Source organism: Embiotoca jacksoni, unplaced genomic scaffold (assembly GCF_022577435.1).
Source record: "Embiotoca jacksoni isolate LCO1_2020_lvr unplaced genomic scaffold, fEmbJac1.0.p SCAF_15, whole genome shotgun sequence".
Classification (NCBI taxonomy): Eukaryota; Metazoa; Chordata; class Actinopteri; family Embiotocidae; genus Embiotoca; species Embiotoca jacksoni.
This window is the reverse complement of record NW_027185285.1, coordinates 363,214-385,629: the sequence shown is the minus strand read 5'-3', so window position 1 is coordinate 385,629 and position 22,416 is coordinate 363,214. Positions and strand designations below refer to the sequence as shown.

Genomic DNA, 22,416 nt, shown 5'->3' with positions numbered 1-22,416 from the left:
TTTCTACATTTGAAATGTTTGTTCAGTTGCAGGTTTGAATTCAGATGTGTGATGTTAATTTAAAGCCGCACGCAGTAAGGATGTTTTAGTTTTGATGATTGTATATGGTAATATTGGTCATTTTGGACAATGTATGTGCCCCTTTCTTGTTTTTTTACAAGTTGTCCATCGTCAAAACCAAACAGGTAATTTGTCCACTGTTGGATAAAACGCATGGAGTGATTCCTGAAATACCACTACAATGGAAAAATAGCACAGACATCTTTTTGCCCAAAACAGCTTGGTTAGGTTTAGGGTTTAGTTTGAAACATGAAACAAACAGCAATTGGAAGTTGTAGTTATTTTAATAGAAATTCATCGCACCGAAAATACTGTGTTCACTGGAATGAAAGCCAACTGTTTGATCTCCTCTTTATATAAAAACTCTGGTCCAGAATATATTTGAGGAAGTCATTATTGGCACATGCTTTAAAAAAAAAAAAAGTCTGTTGCGATACATTTTCATGCCTTAAAAGAAAATATGACAGTAAATCTCTCAATATGGATCAATGTCAGGATTAATACTCCTTTACGCTTTCATAATAAAGTCTCTCTGGTGTTCTAAAAAATTATGCGCCTACATGTTGTGGTGGTCATCATCTGTTTAAATACACAGTATTTTTCATACACATGCGTGTGTTGTGTCTGAAGTAGAGTGTAGACTTGTTCTTAGTCGTTGAAGTCTAATTATCTAATGAGTTTTATTTATTCATGTTGTTTTCCTGAGATACTTTTGTCAGAATTTGCCGGTCTGCTGCACGTCAGTGTCCGATGTGTGCATGCTGAATGGGCACATGTGTGAATGCATGGGTGTGTTTGTAAGGACTCATCTACCCCAGCTCTCCTAACAAGTGCTGAAATAATAATGAGAACAGTGGTTGCTTCTGAGTGGGGTGCGTGAAAGAGGAGGAGGAGGAGGAAGGAAGGCAGAGAGACGTAGAAGAAGAAATAGAAGAGAAATGGAACCAAAATGCTCAGCTGGATAAAATGGAAACCTAATATCTGACTAATATCTGACACTGACAGAAACTTTATGCGGGCTTTCTTTTAGTCTTAAATGGAAATAGTTAGGAAATATGTTTTATTCTGGACAAAGTAAAGAGGTGTATGCAAAACAGATAAGAAATGTAATGACACCTTAAAAAGCACAATATGTGAAATTCTTCTAAAGCTGCATTGAGGATGTAGTTCTGTCACCGCTGACTTTTTCACATTTAGGCTCCCTTTTACACACCTTGTGATGGAGCAAAAAAAGAGCATGAACTTCTCTGAATGTCATACTGTGACTCTTTAAGGTACATTGGTGGCCGCTTCGTGGAAGTGGACAAGGTGAGCCAGGATTTTTTTGATTGCAGCTGGTCATTCATCCGAGAAATCAGATTAAACACTCTGAAGCCAACATGAGCTCGACCTGTTGTACTCCAGATGGATAACTCAGCCTGGCCTCTCATCTATATAAAGCTACAATAAATGCCAAGCTACTTTTACTGAGGACTCTATTAAGTGTGATTGTGTGACCTCAGTGCTTGAGATTTTTTTTCTTCATCTTAAATTCACCATTAACGTGTAGCGTGTATTTCAAGACATTTGTGTATTTATGTAATGCTTTCATCGTGTGAATAAGTACTGATCAAATCTGATGAGATATTAAGGGAGAGGAGGGTCATTTCTGTAGTCTGATTAGATTTGTGTTTAAAATGAAAAAGTACAATAGTTTTTTGAGAATATCATAGTTCTAAGTTAAAAGACTTAAACACAATATTGGAAGAGAATTAGCTTTCTGCAATATAGTGTTACAGTGAGAAACCTTTAAATAAGCAAGCAATGCTTCAATATATAATTAATTAACAGATGACAAAGCTTAACGTTTCATTATTTTAATTGCATGCTGCAATTTCAAGTTTTTGGTACAAAATAATTCATGCAGCATCAGTGGTTTCAAAAGTGCAAAACGGTTCCAAAGTCACTGTACAGATCAATTAGCAAGCATGCCAAACAGGACCAACATCACTCCATAAAGCTGTGACGGAGTTTGTTGAAAAACCGACAAGATTTCTGTTTAGTTACCAAACAAGACCAAGAAAAATACTTTGTATAGAGAATACCCACATATCCACCACGTCCACGGAGTACACTGGCAGGCGTGGAACTATAAGAATTCACAATCATGCTTTTTGACAGTTTTTAAGACATTCATTAACAATCATTTCAATTTACAAAAAGAAAAAAATAACCAACCAAACAATGAGGTAACGGCTTGTAAACATTTTCGTCACTTTGTTCAAGTTGGCAATATCAAATTCACTCAAAAGATTCAACAGATCGGCCCACGTGTAAACAACTGCCCGTGTTTTACGCACAAACTTTACGCACAAACATTGGTCGCTGGACTACTTTCCTGTAGTCATTTTTCGGAAGGTAATGTGAAGTTTTTGCATATCTGTCATTAGTAGGACACAGAGAGCGTCTTTGATACTGTGATGCAGATCTTGACATGCGGTTGGAAATCCGCACCAGATCTCCCTCCAGTTCTCACAAGTACCTGATCTCAGTGCACTAACTGAGCCCAATCATGACCGTTTCCACGTCTTTGGAGGGTCTCCGGTCCTTCACCAGGAAGTTAATCATGCTTTCCGATTTGATCATCAGGTTGCACCCGAGAAAAAATATACCGAACATGACGGTGAGCGACAGCACGCACAGCACCGCGATTTGCACCACACGCATGACGAAGAGTTTGCGCTCGTCTTGCAGCAGCACCAGGGATCCTCCGCCGTCGCCGGTCACTACGTTGTCGGTGCCGTTGCCGGAGAGTGTAGCCAGAGTCCCGGCGAGAGTCTGACTCCCGTTGAACAGCGCACCCTGGGTCAAGTCGAAGAGAGAAACATTCATGTTTCCTTGCGGGTTATCAGCAACAAGACACGCGACTCCAGTTGGCAGGCAAACAGTCTCACCACGAAACCTGGACTCCAAGCAAAACTTTGCGTCATGTGACTTCAGAAAATTATCAGAATAATCGAAACGAAAAGCAACACGATTTTCAAGTCCAGGTCTAGAGTTAAACATGGAGTTGTGCCACAGCTTCAGTGCGTAACGACCACATCCACATTACCGAGCTGCAGCAGAAAAGAGAACGTCGCCTTAGCTGGAAGCATTAAGTAAGTTTTCTTCAAGTCAAAGCCCACGTTTTCCTCCGGTGTAATAAGAGAGAGTCCCCTTGCGCCTGTGCTCGCCTGCGAGCGCTTCTTTTGTGCCAAGTCTCTGGTGCGTTTTAAAGTGATGAGTTCCCCGTGGACCACACCACCACTCCTCACCAGGGGAGGTAGTCAGGTGGCCTCGAATAATGCGCTGCATTAGAAAGAAGGGAGGAAAAGGAAAGGAATGAGAGAAAGAGTTTGCTTATTTCTTTGTTCTCATTTTCTTTGGATTAACTATCACTGGATACAAAGACAGATCTGTTTCTAATACATTGTTGTTGTTGTTGTTGTTTTTTATCATAGGTAATAGTGTAATAATTCGCCACTTCATCAGGGAACAAGATGTTTCCTAAAAATCAGGCAAGTGATACTACCTCAAAATAGTTTTCTAAATGCAGTCTAAATGAGGCTAAATGACTGATACACATGGATAATTTGAGGTATACCCACATAGCACTCACAAATGCACATGAATAATAACTGAAAGCTTCAGCAATATTAATCCAGACATACATTAACTGTGAAGGCTTCTCATGAAAGCAGTCAAAATCATTTAATACCTAAAAACGTTCACTTCCATTAGAAGCAATATGAGCAGCAGATTGTCAACTGCATGCGACAAACCATAAAAACTTTGAGAGGTATTTATAGAGTTTAATGTGGTTGCTGAGGAAACTGTCACCGGGACTTAGGAACCCTGAGAGAGACCAATATAGATACAGTGAGCTTCAACTTAGAAATGAAGACATGAATTAATAAACTGTGATTGAAACATGGCAAATATGGATCAGAAATAGTGGCGTTCCTTCTGAGGCTGTGTCTGAAAAGACCTCCGCAACAACAGACAGATCTTTGCTTTAATTGGAATGTGTTATTGAAACATCACTTTGTGTTAACTATGGCAGAAGCCTGCTTACTGAGGTGGAGGTGAAAGTCCTGCAACCTGATCTGTAAAGAAAAATGAGCCTTAGGAGAAGCTTCCGTGGAACCAGTTGAAGAATTGGTCCGAGTAGAGGATGCTTCTACATAAATGATACTGATGTTATTCTTCTTCATCACTCAAGCACGCTCATTCATGCATAATGTGAGGTTTCATTTCATGAAGTAAATGAAGTTGAAATTCATGAGAATATCTTTGCAGATGTTTATGGAGTTGCGGAAGTGCTACAAGGAGAAATGAACCTTAAAAAATATCTGAAAAGAAGTACTAAAACTAAATAAAAAACTATTATACTTGGCTGACTGAGCACCAATTTAAAACTTTATAACATTTCAAACAAATACAGCTGCTGTGTCTTCCCCTGAACTGAAAATATAATGTAATTAAATATAAACACACAGAGGAACTGTTTTTCTCTCCATTTTTCTACAAATACCCAACTTATATAGATATGAAATTGAACAAACTTCAACAGGTTAATAAAAAAAAACAACCTCAAACATTTTTGAAACAACTCTCCAAGTCTTGCGTGCAGAGTCTGTCAAGATTAATCTTCTGTTTGTCTGAAAACAAAGGCCATGAAATTCAATTTGGGTTGCTCCTGATGTGTGGGTAAGCAGCTTTCAGCCACCAACTGACAAGCATGTGTACAAACAATGATTAGGTCCAACCACCGGTACCTTTCATCAGCCTGGAGATGGTTTACTCCCAGATAATTTATTAATACCTGATAACAGAGGAACAATGAGATGTTTTCTGTGTACAATGAGATCAAATAGCCTTTTCGATTGGTTGCCACAAATTAATTACCCGCATGTAAATCCATGCTGCGCAATTTGATTCTCTTCTATTATTCACTGCAATGTGATTATGGAAAGTAACATGTACTTACACCCTAATCCCTCTCTGTCAATATTTAAATCCTGTGCTACGGTTCGAACCTAACAATGCCGCTTTGAGCCTTCAAACCACAAAACTTCAAAGAATTCAGACATTAGGAAAAAAGTGGTGTCAAAGTCAAGCAGGAAGAAACTTTAATGAACATGGGACTCATTTGAACTCATGATCAAATCCATACACAAAAGTACAAGTACAAAAAAATGTGTCATGTTACCATTAAAGGTCTCTCAAGAAGTTTTGCCCTTTAAAAGCGTTAATGTAAGAACCTGTTGCTGCTTTTTAACTTCAGACTGTGAATGCTGCACATTTCTTTGATGCACCTCACGGGAAGAAACATGTTTCCAACTAGTGGTTATTGTTTGCATGACTGTATATGAAGATTTATTAATATGAGGATGCATACATGAATTTGAGTGTCTGACTTGTTCCTAAGCAACAGTAGACCTGTGAGCTCAGTGACAGATGGTTGGTGAAGTTATTTTGGTTTAGAGGAGATAGAGAGGGAGGGAGCGATGAGGTGCCTGGACGGAGGAGAAGGGGGGAGGGGGGGTGGGACGTCTCCACTTAACATGAGGGAATTGGCAGCCTAGCAACACAAACTAAGTGAAGACATCCCTAGCAACAAAGAATTGGTGTTTGACCCCACCCACCTTCCCGCTGCTCTTTTGCCCCTACATTATTGTTTGTTTGCGGTGCAGACACGGGGCCTGACGTGACTCTGGACTCACCCCTCCTGAGCCCAGAGGAAGATGACTGAAAATATCCCCCTGTTCCAATTAACAGATTCCTCCTAAGATACCCCATTATTAGCTGATCAAAACACACTGTGAGGAAGCCGCTGCGTCCCAGCGTGAAGTGTCCAATTAGATGCAGGGAAACGCCAGGGAGAGTAAAGTGTGCATTTAAAAAAGCATGTTTTAGATATTAAAAATGAATAAATCACTAGAGGCCACATTTGCCACCTTCATGCTGATGTAAATACAGTCATTAATTAAATACTGATACGAATTGCAGGGATGCTGTGCCACAGCAGAGGGGTGCCCCATACCAAGCAGCCATATTTTAGGGAGATAATGACTTCATCGCTTTGATTTGTAGGGGGATTTCACACTCTTGATAGTGCGTGCTGCACCTCCTGCAGCCCGTCTGCTTGAATGGCTGCTGAAATCTGTTTGTTTGCGGTCCAAATTTCATGAATCTAATTGAAGAAATTCTTGTTCTGTCTCTCCAGCACAGACATCTCCTGCACCCGGTCGCCGCCCATTAACCTCATTTCCATTTAGACACATCTTCACATCTCAGAAACGCCGGCTCCCATGATTTGTATTGTCTTTTTCTTTCCCTTTTATTCACCACATTCAGTTTCTCTTTGTGACTTCAACCCCTTTTCTTTCCAGCTGTGTCTCTTTTATTTATCAGCAGGCTACATTAGACTTCCCACAGTTCAGAAATCTTAAAAAGAAAGAAAGAAATAAAGGATAGAAATGCCCCCCTGCCCTCTTTCCATTTCTCCATTCCTCATGTGCCCTCAGTTAAATGTTTATTTATCTATTTTTACTTTCTCTCCATACAAGCTATCATCCCCTGAGAGAGGAGCTGCAGACTCTGAGGCAGATCAGATGGCAAAGCATCACAACACAAATACACATTGTCCCACATCGGCGCATTTCATGAGCCGGCTGACCATTCACCTGAGAAAAAACTCATATCCCCCCCCCCATCCCCACTTGGCCCTCCCACCTGCCAGTTAAACCCGGCGGTGCAGGAAAGGGTAAGCTGGCTGCGGTTAACCAAACACTGATTTTGTCTGAGAGCGATTGCGTTTTGATATTGGCTCTCTGCGACAGCATTCTCAGACTCAGTGAAAAGCTTGAAGGGCTCTGGATAGATCTGTAGCACAGGTCAGGACCCCTTCATCCCCCCCCCCCCTCCCCTCCCCTCTCCTCCCCCTTCCTCCAGCCCACCTTCCCTGCTTCTTGTTCAGTCTTAATTGGCTGCCATCTGACCCAGTCTGTGGCTTTTTATACAGGACGACTGGCGCTATGCTCGCCCCAAAATGCCATTCATCTGTGGGTGTGGTCGCCGCGGACGGCTTCGGAGCCAATAGATCCAAATCAGCCAATACTGGAGAGGGGTTTTTATTGCCCACCATTTATACCTGCGCCATCCGCCCACACTGAGAGTTTAATGTCAGCAGAACAGTTGACTATTATAGCTTTTCTACTTATTTCTCTATTTCTGTCATTTCTTCTCGCGGCAATTCTTGGACGCGGATGGCAGTAACTTAGCAACCAGCTGGGGAATAAGAGCAGGGCACAGGGATAAAGATTCAATAAATGGACAAGTGCAGAGATAAGAAGCATTGTCTGCTTCTACAAGCCAGACCAGACCATGCACACACAACCACCAGCGCACACTTCTTAAAGTTGATTTCTGTAGGGCAATCTGAGCCATTATCCCATTTTCTCTCTCATTTTCTTTTTATTTATTTCTGTTGTTTTAGAAGCTGGCAAATTTCCTTTTGCTCCATTATTCGCTCCGATGGGAAGAGAGGACTTATCACATTCATAAATTTACTGAGGAGGAAACAGAGCTTGGCTAGACTCTATAGGGGACGTCAGATTACACAGCAATAGCTTGTGGCAAAGTCAGTCCCTTTAGACCTTTGAAAACTCTAGAAATGCCTGCTGATGACAATCACCCAGAATTAACTCTTATATTGTATATAAGCTCATATTCTTTCCTTCTGTCGAAATTAGTGTTGAATTTGTCAAGACTTTGTGGGGATTTGTTCATTTTGAGCCTATAATGTATCTGGGATTTTGCGGCACAGTTAGTCAAGATAAATTAATTGTTACATGCTGTACTCTGTCATTCCAGTAGAGGGCAGGGCGACACTCAGAGCAGTTCATACCTGACAGGACTTATGTCGCTGAACAATTTTTTTTTCTCCAGAGCAACAGACTACCAACTGCAATATAATTAACACTGCTGATACGTGTGTTTGTGGTGACTCACACTCACAAATGACAAAACGGAATGCATTAGTGGTGATGGCCTTTATTAATTATTATTTATTGTTAAAGGAGCTCACAGTGGAAAAGATGAGCTGCAGGTTTCAATGCAACTCAAACCTTTGTTGAGAGGAAGAACAACAACAAAACATGCCCTGTGGGTTGTGAAAAATACTACTGAGTCACTTGTTTAGGCTTTGCGCAATCTTTCACAATCAGTCACCGGAGCTTATCAAATTTGACCAAAACTTAAGATAGCATTATGAGGCGAGTCTCAGCTCGCCGCACTGTCTGCATTCAGGGTTTAATGTGTGCGCCAGGACGACCCAACATGCGGAATGAGGAAAGGCGTTCAAATTGCTGAGAACAAGCCCACAGGGGAGCACGACACATTTCAAGTCGGCTCCGTTACTCTGCAGTCATGGGAACTTTGTTAGACCGAATAATCATACTGTTTCTCGTTTTGTCTTCAGCATCAAACGTCTACGGTACGTTTTTGTTTGTATTATTATTATTATTATTATTATTATTATTATTATTATTTGTTCGGCTACTTTGAAAACTTTCACCTGCTGAGGCGACCCGGAGAACTTCAGGGCATCTGTGAAAGTGTTATGACGTGCTTACATTTGTTAAACCTGAAGTTCTCAAGGTGAGCAGAATAATTCGCTGTTTGACGGCTTGAAGGAAGCGACTCTGTTAGTTGTAATTGCAAAGCTCGGTTGGAGCTCTCGCCACATTTCCTTATTAGGGAGTGAACATAGTTGTTTCCCACTGCTTCGTGAATCTTACTTGAAGTATTGCAAAATACGTTTTTTTGTTTGTTTTTTTCTTTTCTTCCACCAGTCAAGCTAAATAGTTGTTTTATATCACGTTGTCTCTGGCTAACTTTATTCGAATCCATCAGACTCACTAATAATAAATATAATAATAATATAATAAACTCCAATACTGTGACTGAAAAACGATACACTGTCAGAAGTTTTCAGCTCAGTTAAAAAGACGTGTATTTACTTCACGGCCCTCGACTTTGCCTCTTGATTTGGGAGCTGATAATGATTCAAGAGTTAAATTAACTGTGATCATGTTATCTTGTGCATTCTGTCAGATTGTTCCTCTAAATTTAACACCTCATCAAATTTAAATCAACACTGGTGACTCTCCCTTCCTCTTAAACTTTGCCACAATTATTACAATGGGTTAATTGTGTTTCATCAAGGCTTCTAAATTCTTGGGTAACACTCTTGTGAAAGGTTGAATCTGAAGGATGACTGCATTTCCTGATGGTGAACAAAGTTGCACCATACCACAGTAATGTTTCATTTCAAATGTGTGGTCAACTAAATTTGGACAGCTCACTTTGTCTCAGCTTTAAGTGTGAACATTTTTTATTTTGGGTTTTTACATCTGTCCTGATGTAATTGTCGCAGGTTCCAACATATGCACATCCAGAGGAGTCAGCACTTGTCAACAGTGCCTGGCTGTTCACCCCAGCTGTGCATGGTGTTCTCAGGAGGTAAAAATACACAAGCACTCAGTGTCTGGTTGCTCCTCCCATTTACTGCTCAGTGCAGCAAGTTGGAACAGAAATCTCATTTCTCAACATCACTGTTGTCATTCTCTGATGTTTGTCTTGTGGTTTTCTCGTCAGCATGCAACATTACACTCTGTAGCCTCTGAAGTAAAAAAAACTAAATAAGGGGAAGTTCTCAGATATCTTAAGTCAGTCTCATAAATGCTAATTATTCTATGTTAACTGATCATTTAATGAGTGCTCAACAGACTGGATGTGGTTGTTTCAGGAGTTTGGGAAGGGGGGATCCAGCGCTTCTCGCTGTGACCTGAAAGAGAATCTCCTGGGTGGAGGGTGCAGTCAGGCGGCTGTGGAGTTTCCCTCCAGCACCCTCACGATACAGAAGGACAAACCGCTCAGTGACAAGGCCACGGGTACCGCTGATGACGTCAACCAGATCAGGCCTCAGAAACTCCATATGACTCTAAGACCAGGTATGTTCACCTCCAACCAGATGTCATCTATAAAAATGCATTTATCTAATTTACACTAATAACATGCAAGACCAGACAGAATACATTCAACCTTATGCAACATTAAGGATCATTGCTATTGTTCTACATGCACTAATACCCTGATGCCCTACAGATGGTTGCAGATGGATTCTTATATCTGATTTGATATTTAATCTTTTTCACAGGAAAGACAAATGGAAGGTTAAGTTAATCAGTTTCATCCTTCTCCGACTCTGTGGCCCTCTTCTGTTTCCCTCTCAGGCGATGCCAAGCTTTTCACTGTGACGGTGAAGCAGGTGGAAGATTACCCCGTGGACCTCTACTACCTGATGGATCTTTCATTCTCTATGAAGGACGACTTGGCCCGTCTACGCACGTTAGGCAACGAGCTCGCCGAGACCATGGGCCAGACCACGAGCAACCTGCGCATGGGGTTCGGAGCCTTCGTGGACAAGACAGTGTCCCCGTACATGTACACATCCCCTCCAGAGGCTGTCCAAAACCCTTGCTCCGGGTGGGTAGAGAGCATTTTGTTGGTGTGAGAGTATAAAAGAAGAATTTTATTTTGTTTTTGTTTTTTCTGAGAAAGTCTGTCCAGTTGAGTTTAACAACTTAAAATGGATTTTTCTCCTTCACTGATTTCTCTTTCCCACTTTCACCTATTCAATATAAACAGGATTAGTGAACAATGCCAGGCTCAGTTCGGTTTCAAGCATGTGTTGTCGCTGACGCAGAAGGTGGCTCGTTTCACCGAGGAGGTGAAGAAGCAGCAGGTGTCTCGAAACAGGGATGCTCCAGAGGGTGGATTTGATGCCATCATGCAGGCTGTGGTGTGCAAGGTATGAAATATGCAATCAGATGTCGATACACGTGCTGAGTACGTGTATACATACTTATTGGTTTCTCATTTATGTGTTGTGTTTATGTCTCCATCATGATTAGGAGAGGATTGGTTGGCGTCCAGATGCGTCGCACCTTCTGGTGTTTACCACGGACGCCAAAACTCACATCGCTCTGGACGGACGTGTCGCTGGCATCGTCCAGCCCCATGATGGACAGTGTCACCTTGACAGTGACAACGTTTACAACAAATCTACAGTGCTGGTAAAGAGAAACATTTAAATACATCATTAGTTCAACTTTTTTATTGATTTTTAAGATCTTTTGGACAGACCGTGTGCTTCTTGTGTCTTCCAGGATTACCCATCTTTGGGGCTCATGACGCAGAAAATGTCGGAAAACAACATCAATTTAATTTTTGCTGTGACCCATGTTGTGGTGGAGCTTTACAAGGTAATCAAAGTACACTGCTGGTGCCACCCTGTTATCATTATAAAGGATAAGAAAAACTGGGTCATTATTTTGCCGCCATGTTATTTTCTCCCCAGAATTACAGTCAGCTAATTCCAGGAACAACTGTGGGAATGTTGTCTGATGACTCTGGGAATGTTATTCAGCTAATTGAGGATGCCTATGCGGTAAGGAAAATAATTGGAATATGCAAATTTGTGCTCTCTATTCCTCTGGAAAAATGTGTAGCATGAGTAGCAAACTAAATGAAAACCTCATGTTGAACAGAAAATTCGCTCTAAAGTGGAGCTGGAGCTTCTGGGAGTCCCAGAGGAGTTGAATCTCTCCTTCAATGCCACCTGCCTAAACGGACAAATCATCCCTGGCCTCAAGTCCTGCTCTGGACTCAAGATCGGAGACACCGTATGTACCGGTTGATACACGGCACCTCTTTATGCATCTGGTATCTATGAAAACAGACGATCACAGAGACGTTTCCTCTTCTTCAGGTGTCTTTCAGTGTGGAGGCTCAGTTGCGTGGCTGCCCAAAGGAGAAGAGCCGCACGTTTACCGTCAAACCTCGGGGCTTCAAGGACTCCCTGGAGGTCACGGTGGACTTTGCCTGCAGTTGCGACTGTGAGGCGAAGGTAGAAGCCAATAGTCCGCTTTGCAACGACGGCAACGGGACGTACGAGTGCGGCATTTGTCAGTGTCACCAGGGTCGACTGGGCCCGCGATGCGAGTGTTCGGTGGGGGACTATAGTCCATCCGATGATGTCAACTGCATCCCCAAAGAGGGGAGCCCGCTCTGCGGCGGAAGAGGCGACTGTTTGTGCGGACAGTGCTCGTGTCATGCCAATGGGTTCGGCAAGGTGTGGGGAAAGTACTGCGAATGTGACGACTTCAGCTGCTTGCTCTTCAAAGGGGATATGTGCGCTGGTGAGTAGATAAACGGCTCTCTACAACGAGTGCTCTCTGCAGCCAACACCAATTACACATTTTGCAAAACAATAAATGAGGACGCGCTTAATGGATCTGACAGCGATGTGACACAAAACACTCCCAATACTCCTAATGCACCGACAAGGCACACAAAATCCCCCCACAAATCAGGGTACAAAAGTCAAAAAGCTTTTAACAGTGGCTCATGATTAAAACCACAACTAACGTGTATGGCCTTGCACACCCGTCTTTTTCAGGGCCAAATAATCACATACAAGCACAAGTTTCAATCAAACAGGAGACTTTCCCGACCACATCCAATATCGTCATGACACCTAATACACAATGAATAAACAACATGTCACAGTTAAAAGTAAACATACACTATAAGCAGGTAAATTATCTTGAACCCAAGATATTTTGTTGGTAAGTCTTCGACACAACATGAGAAAAAGTTCTGGGTTATAAAAGTCGATTCACCCAAACTACAACGAAACATATTTTCTCAGTTTTGAAAGCATGTTTCCATGCTGATGTGACCAGTCACACAGTATTTATCTCCATTAAACTAGGCTGTGGCAGAATCAATCAAACATAGGGACACAAAACCAGAACTATGCGTATGGCTCAATACCAACATGAGATTTAAGACATTGTTCTTAGTCATTAATGGCAGGAAAAATCAAGTTCTCTCTCCCTTCCTTTTCCCTGCTCCGAGGCTCATCTCACCATGCTGGAACAGTCTGGTTCTTTCTTGGCACTTGCAGTCCGTAAACACTTCTTAGTCAGTTTATACGGGTGTTTTTTTTTTTACCTAGTGTGACAAATTAACAACCTCATATGTTTTTCAAAATGAATGTCCCACCATTAAGCTGTATTTGCTTGCTTATAGCACACATAATTATATGATAAACCTAAAGTTATGCTTAAAAACTACGTCAGGCCTGTGAACGTGTGTGTGTGTGTGTGAGTTTTCTGTTGAAGTCTCGTTGGACGACACACCCAATTGTTGCTGCATGTGCTGCGTGATATACTATCACTCCCTTTTTACATGTCTGCACAGCTCAGTGCACAGTTACTCAATTACAAAGAAACAACTTTAAGAGGCTTCGTCATTGGGTGATTTAATGTAACAGCAGTTCGGGTATGTGATTGTAAGAGGACGGCTGAGCAGGAAACGGCTCTTTTATCTTTTTGTACATGAATCAGAGCAGACTTAAGCTGTGCATACTGTCTCAATCAAAAGGAATTAAGAGCGTCTCAACATTATCATGTCCTGTTTTTAGAGGGAACCTCACTATTCAGTTTATGAATGTAGTTTAATGTGTTCTTTGGCTATGGAGGAAGTACCAAAGAGTGATGCCACCAAGGTATCTCCTCTTCGAAAAGTATTTTAAATAATTCTGTGTCACAAAAACAGCTCATGAGTTTGGGTAAAACATGGTCAGGCAAGGGGGGTCCAACTAAAAGATGCTGGCAACGTTTATTTATTATTTGGAGCTGTAAGTCAGGATATCTCTTCCTCTGCTGCATTGAGTTTGTCTCCTGTGAGACTCTCAGCTTCATGAAAATGTATTTACAATGCAGGAGTAGACTATTAAAGTAAAATCACGAGTTCTATACATTTGAATGGTAATCCACTATAGTTTTCCTTGAAGTTAACTGAAAGTGCAATGTTTATTATATGGCTGCATTATGACATGAAGGTCATCCGTGATGGATATACACAAAAATGGCTTGTTTGTATCAGCAGGGAAGACATTTCCAGAGGAGTGTTTCTAAAGAGCGGTTGTTTTTTCGGAGAAATAGGTGTTAAGGCCTTGTAGGATGACACCCGGGGTTTTGTGCGCACCCACTCACCATACACACAAAGCTGCAATTGACGTCAGACAGTCCACACAGCTCAATTTGGGACCTCTAAGTTGCAGCGTCTCAGTACAATCATAATGTTGTCTTAAAAGAACGAGTGTCCCCCGGCCCCAGTAAAATTGGAGCTACTGCGACCCAGGGCTCTTAGATATTCCCTGCAGTTGTGTATTTCTTCCACTGCTGAGGGGCTGAGGAAACCGGTGCAGGGGCCAGGGAGCAGGAGTCAGCAAGCACATCCCCGGGAACCATAAATGCAAAGGGAAGAGAGAAAAAGAAAGTTTGCATTCCTCTGCGAGCAATTTGCCAAAACCTTTTTTTTTCCCTCTCCAGCATGTGTCTATCCACACTTCACTGGTTCCTGTTCCCTCTCCCTGCTCTTGTCCTTTCATCATGGCCCCGCTGTTAAACTTCTCTCCGAGCTCCGGCACGTGATTAATGGACAGGATTACTGTGCAGTCTCAGAGAAACAGGAGCATGATGTAAACCTAAAACACTCTCTTTGGTATGTTTGAGTCAACTTTTACAATTAATGAGAACAAGATAACAACTCAGTCTTGTCAAATTTAAGTGCTCTACTGTGCAAAAAAAAAAAAATCTAAGTGTAGTCTTACAGTGTTTTTAACCAAAGAAATATCCCAGATTCTTCTTAGTATCAAAGTTTTTTTTCTACATGTCTGAGCTGTTATCTTGTTATCGGGGCAGGAAGGATTATTCAGAGACTGCATTGTAAAGATATGAGACTGTTAACCATTAACACCACCCGGGGCGACGTCTGATCCAATCCTGACTAAAATCGCAAACTAATGGAGACGCTGCGGCCGACAGGGTGGGTACTGGGTAATTGTTTTCTCAAGTTTACAACGGCGGATGATTTGTTTTGAGCTCTGGAGTTAGGTACCCTTGGACCCTCGCTGGTATTTTATGACGAGTCGCTCCCGCAGTCTGATCCAGCTGGGCTGTGACTCACTCACTTTGCTCTTAGTCATCGAGTGCCAAAGCCTGTTTGGTTTCCTGCAAAGAGCGCTGCTATCTCTGGGGCTCTGCCTTTGTTTCTGAGGTAGCTTAATGTGCTGATGCGGGGTGTCTCCTCGGTAATCTGGGGAGAAAAGCTCGCCCCCAGGTCCTGTCAGCAAACGCTTGACTAAAATGATCGGGCTTTATATGCTTTCTACTCTTGAGTGGAGTCTGAGCATGTGTTTGTGTTTCTCTGAGTGTGTGTGTGTGTCTGCCTTCCTATAATGAGATCAGGAATCATTAGACTGTACTCCTACAACAGAACATTTTCTGCCTTTGTCAGAATGGGGATAATTAACAGGAAAGCATGATGTCCGCTTCTGAGTAATTCAGATGCGCAAACAATTAATCACCAAGTTGTACCACCAGATGGAAAGGGGTATGTGAAGATACTTAAAATATACTGATCACTGTATTTAAATGCAGGTTAGTGCTTTGATTTTTGAATAAATTAGTTAATTAATTAATCAAGTTAACCAACTGATGACATAAGAGGCAACATTCTAATTTTAGAAACTGACACACAATACTCAGTGCTTGGACAGCATAATATGACCTTAATTAGCAATTATATGGTTGCCTCAGTGTGCACCATGTTTTTTATAAACACAGGTTGATGGGCAACAAACTCCCACACACACACACACACACACACACACACACACACACACACACACACACACACACACACACACACACACACACACATACATACACAAACACACACATACACACACACACACACACAGTCTTGTTTCCATCTCTTACATTTAGTTCCTGAAGAGATACACTTATCTTATGTAGACATATTTATTGAGTAATACAAGCACACACACACACACACACACACACACACACACACACACACACTCACTCCCTCCCTCCCTAACAGTGATTCATTGTAGTTTTGTTTGCCAGCCTCACCCTTGTGATTGTGGGCACTCAAAACACGTTACAATAATATGTTAAGATGTAACCTTTGACCTCTACATATTGGATGAAATTTGACAGAATAATTTTGAAGGACACTTGTACGATAAATCATTTATTTCCTGTTGATTCTTTCAGATCACGGGAAGTGCAGCTGCGGCTTCTGCCAGTGCGACGCTGGCTGGAAAGGAGAAAACTGCAACTGCACCACCCGTACAGACACCTGCATGTCCAGCATCGGCCTGCTGTGCAGCGGCCGGGGCAGCTGTGAGTGCGGGGTGTGTCACTGCACTCAGCCCGGCGCCTACGGAGCTACCTGTGAGAAATGCCCTACCTGTCCTGATTCCTGCACGATAAAAAAGTGAGTTAATCACCTTGTGTTTGAAAATAGTTACTCTGTCTCAGGTACACAGAGTGCAACCGCCAAGATTCTTGAATTTTGATGTTTTAGAGAGCACAACGATTTTAAAACCTTATTAGCTAGAAACTACAACTAAAAAGGTGTTTTGTCCTGAGGATGACATTAGAACGAGGCCATAGGCTTTTTTAACAAGATAATCTGACTCCGTTCAACTATTGCTCACAACTTATCACAACCTTATCTGAAGGGCAGATCAAACACAAATCAGTGGGGCAAGTGCAATAATGTTCAAGGGAAGTGTTACTTTCATAATTGATCTCCGGTAATGGCAGTTGTGGTAGAGTTCGGTGAAGCTAAAATAAACAGCAGTAGCAAATATTAAGGAACTGAAACCAGAGCAAAAACGATGTTTATTTACGGACATTGCGTTGCAGGTACTCTTTTCCCATGCTTTCTACCACCTGCCTCACAGCACTGTCACCTGTTGTAAGAAAAATATGTCCACCTGTATTCTAGCACTATAGTGCATGTATTAACAAAACTGGCTATACTCTACCAATAATACACCGAATACAAATATGTGCTTAAGTGGCTTATGCTGGCTAATAATAATGAAAGGGCTGGAGAGAAAGGGGTCACAATAAACAGAGATTATCCTCTGGGAAATATGAATATCTACAGGGGGGAAAAAAACATGGAAATTCAACCTACTGGTTTTCAAGCCTTTCTGTCATGAGATGGACTAAAATGATGGTCAAGGGATTTATTTTGACCTTATGAAGACCTTGAATAATAATGATTCAACGGTAGTAATTCTCAATAGCTTTGATATAGATGTCTTGTAAAATACATAAAATAATGATGTAATCAGGCTTGTAGTTGTCGAAATCACTCCACCATTTAAACCGCAAATTATGCCATCTTCAGGCCTTTCTGTCTGTTTTGGGAAAAATAAACTACAGCACAGAACAACTTTCAACATTCTAGGATGAGAGCAACAACTGCTCCCACGCATAGCTTTAACAAACTCAGGTTTGGTATCATGTAGTGCACAAAGAGGTCAAACATTTCTCACAGCCTTGGCAGTGAGGCGACATCAACATTTCCCACGTTCATGTTTTCCGTTTCTCAGTTTGCCCACACTGCTTGACGGAACTTAGCCAAATGCTGCCACTGAAGGGAAACTGTGGTAGACATAATGCGCTGTGCAAGGGTGATAGTGTGTGACTGTGCTTGCAGGGAGTGCGTTGAGTGTCAGCACTTCACAAGGGGGCAGTATACCAAAGACAAGAGCTGCAACAGGATCTGCAAAGATGAAATCCAAGTGGTTGAGAAACTGGGTGAGAACTCTTCCACCTCCAATCTCTCTAATGTGATGTTGTGGTGATGTTTATGTGTTTCTGCTCCTGATCAAAAAAGCTGGATGCTTTTAAAAGCAGTTGGAGGCTTCACACATACAGTTTTGCAGAGTAATGAATATTATATCCTTTTAAACCCTTTTTATGACCCTGTTTTTCCTCTCGTTCTTCCTCTAATCTTCGTCACACAGTTTTCCATGATAGAAATGCGGTGAACTGCTCATACAAAGATGACTACGACTGCGTGGTGCACTTCCAGTATTATGAAGATGAAAATGGCAAATCCATTCTGTTTGTGGTCAAAGAACCAGGTAGTGTATGAGTTTTTGTGCATTCGTGGGACATTTAAACTGCCAGAGAATGATAATAATTTTGGTACATTACTAGGACAGAATAGTGTGTTCTTAAAGGCCATTTCAGTCTGTTTTCTGGCAGGTTACAGCAGCAGGGGAACAGCGTGTAGTGTCTAGCTATGTGTTATTATCTAAAGACCAAATCACCAAGCACTGAACCACAGCTACACTCTGCCACACCATAACTCAGACATGTAATGATGATGTTCCAGATGATTGGGAAATTGTGTATCTGACTGCACTACTTAGCAGACATCATGGAAGCCTTTTTTTCTGCCTCTCCCTCTTCCTACTCCTCCTCTCCCTTCCTGTTATCTCCTGTTCCTTCCTGTTTCTCAGATTGCCCTGATGGTCCAGACACCCTCGTTGTGCTGCTGGCGGTGTCCGGAGCCATCCTGCTTCTGGGTCTCATCGGCCTGCTCATCTGGAAGCTGTGGGTCACCATTCACGACCGCAGAGAGTTCAGCAGGTTTGAGGAGGAGAGAGCCAAAGCCAAATGGGACACGGTGAGAAATAATTACAACAAAAAATGTAAACTGCAAGCAGTGATCTGCGGCCCTCGCACGCTGCACGTCAGGGATCCAGCGGGTCGGGGCCGCCGGCTCCCCGACGTGCAGCATGCGAGGGTCCGCATGTTCCCCCTTGCAGTTTTAATTTTTTTCTCGATCTCAAGCTTATTATTTTAAAAAAAAGAAGCTTTTTTTCAGCGACTTTAACATCTTCAAAAACTCATGAAAATTGGTGCTTAAAGCATTTGCAAAGTTTCGTGAGGTTTGGAGCATCGTTTGACCTTAAACATCAACTTCCTGTGTCACGGCGAAACATCAAACTTAGCCGCATCGCCCTGGCTATACTATATACAATAAACTATATACAAAAATGACATTTTTCTTTTATCACTTTTTGGAGTATGACCTTTTTCTGAACCGCCTCAAGTGGTGATCGAACCCAGTTACTTCTTACTGAGGCAACTGCTCTAACCACTGCACCACTGTGTCATGTCATCCAAAATATGAAAAAAAAAAAAAAAAAAAAAAAGTCATTAAACTGTACTAATGTACTAACTTTTATATTGTAAAAACTATTTTGTTTTAGGGTTTTTGTATTGTTGTTCTTTGGTTTTTGGTATTAGTTGGACTCCATATACCAAACGCGAACCCGAAACTTGAAACCTTGAGCACTCTGTGAACCGTGTGGCTTACCCTTACAGGGATTTGTCTTAGAGGGACTCACCCCTCATGAACCATAACCTTACAGGTTACTTGAACATGAACCAGGAGAAAGTTAGGGTTAGGGTTAACCCTAACCGACAGTCTGGTTAACTCAACAGGTAAAAGATTCTACTTCACCAAGGTTGCTATTAATGGTTCAAATTCCACCTGTTGATGGTGATTCAGCTTTTAGTGAAGTTGAAACGTTTGGAGAAATTCAAAAAGTTTTGCATACACTACACATTACAGGATGATATTTAATATCACTGCAGACCCCCTTGAAAACATGTATATCTACTATCCAAAGAATGTCTGTGGCAAATTTTGTTGCATTTGAATGAATGTTTATGGATGGTGAACTTATAGGCTGCAGTGAGCCAAAGATTTGTCACAATGCTGTCTAACTCCCAGGAGGATAGATGGTGCAGTGTTTAGCACTGCTTCCTTTCAGTTACAAGGTGTGGGGTTTGATCCCCCCCCTTTGTCATGACTTAAAAAAACTCATGTCATTTTTTTGAACGGCATGCTATAGTATGACTTTTGGCACACCGATTGACGAAAAACGTATTATTTTGATAACTTTTAATTCCAAACATGTTAAGAGTGCACAGACTCAATTTCAACTCGGTCCGACAAAATCTGTGGGAGGAGTTCGTTAAAATACAACGTGTGAATCGCCAAAAATGGTGACTAAATTCAAAATAGCGGACTTCCTGTTGAGTTGACGTAATGGTGTGTTGGAACATTTTTGTACATCTCGGTGTGATACACATGTCCACCGAATTTTGTGCATGTAGGTAAATGTAGCCGCTGGGGCATCTGTTTGGGGGGGTGCCCATTTGGCCACGCCCACTCGCAACTCCACTAAAATACGAAATTCTTTGCTGGGAGAGATTTTTGTATCAACTTTCATGAGTTTTTGAATATGATAAAGCCTCCAAAAATGCATTTAAACTTTCAGGATAAAAAGAATAATAATTTTACGAATAACAATAGAGCACCTTTGGTTCTCGGGCCCTAAAAAAATAGCAGTTTTTTCCACTCTGAAGGGGAAGGTCTAAACTGTACAAAGTTGCATATCAGTGTGGGACTTTCTTTAACAGCATTACCTCTGTTCTCATTCCCCAGGCTAACAATCCTTTGTACAAAGGAGCAACCTCCACCTTCACCAACATAACATACCGAGGCAACTAACGACAAAACCCAACGAGGAACAAACTCAGGGGTCAATGACAGAGATGGAATGTAGCAGCATAGACATGGATGGGACATTGTACACTGTAAAGGGACCAGATACTGTAAAGAAAACTGTTGATATAGGTCACAGGTGGTTGACTGCTCTTAGGTTTTCTGTTTCTATACTGTGTCACGTCTGCAGCGTTCTCTAAACACTGAATGTGCATTCGGAGAGTTCATGAACACGAACATCCAGACTGTCAGTTTACAGTGACGGTAGCTGCTGCTAAAAGTCACTTTTTAAGAAGACTTTCTACCACTGCAATATATGTTGCTTGAGTTTTATTTGTATTATTTTTTACATCGATCACATCGATCACGACTTAATAGTAATTACTTGGTATAAAAATGCATATATTAATGGGAATTTTTGAGTTCTTCATCACTGCCTATTTTAAACGGCTTTTTTCATTCATGTAAAAGAAATAAATGAAACCGGCATCGTTCATCAGTGAACCTAAAATGTTTACTATATTTTGATAGATCCATGCACAAGGCCACTCTTCTTTTTTCTGACAAACAATTTTCATAGCATTAATGATTTTTACCATGAATGCAGCACTTCGACTTTTAAGAGAAATCAAAAAAACCTTAACTGCAGCCACAATGCTGACTTGGTTTACAGTGATGTCAGGGGTATACATTGTATTTGAAATGCAAACCAGCAAAGCTGACTCTTGAAATGCTTCATCCCCACTTAATTACCCGTTTAGTGCTTTTTTTTTTTTTTTTAATATTGTCTATTTTACTTGTAAAAGTGTAATATGTTGATCCATCTGTCTATTGCTGAATTGTAAATTGTTTAATTTGTTCCCATTTTCTACCGACCAGCATGTGTCACTCTGTGATAAATAATAAATGTGTTATTCTGTGTTTTTGTATATGAACAGATTTTATTGCACAGCAGATGATACGGTCATGAAGCCCTGTTGTTGAACTTATCAACTTATAGAACTTTTTGTTCAATCTGTGGGAGATAACAAGCAGACTGTGAGGTGGACCAAGGTTGTACAGTTCTGATTCACTTCCTGGGTATGGCCTTCAAAGTTGTTGTGTGGTTTGTCAAACTTTTTGTGGTTTAGCTCTCATTTTGTTACACAGAGTGGATGCATAAAGTTTCATTGCACCTGTCTTCACCAAGGTTTGTGTGATGCTTGATATTTGGGCTGCTTTAAAAAAAATTCAAATCTGCTTTTACCCTTTTGTTGGATCAGACTTTAAATGCCTGAAAGACAAGTTTTTTGAGATTCAGATTTCAGATACAGAGCAATAAATGATCTAAAAAAAATTATTTCTGTATTTGTCATGACAAATGAAATTGCACAATGTACAGTACATTTTGGATGAAATTTCCAATAAATATCACTGATGCCGTGTGAATTCAGGAAGAAGCAGAATCCCAGCATCATTGATGCAAACATGAAGCTATTAGACAAAGTACGACAAGAAACACAATGATAATGTAAACACTAAATATCATGACAAACAGAAAACCAAGATGTGTCAATATAGTTTTATTCTTTTGGTATCACATATTTCCACGCAGGGTTTCCAAGCAGTTCATAAATTATCAAGCAAGTTGCTCTCAAGCAAGTTCAATATAATGTACATGTGTGGAGAATACAAATAAAATCAATGTCAGAGATGAAACTTTCCTTAAATCACATTCTCTTACCATTTGTCTGCTGTATCAACACAGAATATGTCCTGTGGCACACGTTGTCAAAAACAAAC

At 41.3% G+C, this 22,416-nt stretch overlaps 2 protein-coding genes across 2 annotated transcripts; one reads left to right on the top strand and one right to left on the bottom strand.

Moving 5' to 3' along the window:
• Positions 1-1,908: 1,908 nt before the first annotated feature.
• On the bottom strand, positions 1,909-3,281 carry rprml (reprimo-like). The gene has a single exon (XM_069148481.1). It carries the CDS (start codon positions 3,103-3,105, stop codon positions 2,596-2,598), a length of 510 nt encoding a protein of 169 aa, XP_069004582.1. The 5' UTR covers positions 3,106-3,281; the 3' UTR covers positions 1,909-2,595.
• Positions 3,282-8,482: 5,201 nt separating this feature from the next.
• Positions 8,483-21,555, top strand: itgb3a (integrin beta 3a). The gene is made up of 15 exons (XM_069148606.1): positions 8,483-8,578; positions 9,521-9,606; positions 9,893-10,097; positions 10,380-10,632; positions 10,795-10,957; positions 11,061-11,222; positions 11,316-11,411; positions 11,507-11,596; positions 11,697-11,831; positions 11,918-12,347; positions 16,302-16,524; positions 17,764-17,864; positions 18,074-18,193; positions 18,575-18,741; positions 20,575-21,555. Exons 1-15 carry the CDS (start codon positions 8,512-8,514, stop codon positions 20,638-20,640), a joined length of 2,364 nt encoding a protein of 787 aa, XP_069004707.1. The 5' UTR covers positions 8,483-8,511; the 3' UTR covers positions 20,641-21,555.
• The last annotated feature ends 861 nt before the right edge of the window (positions 21,556-22,416 follow it).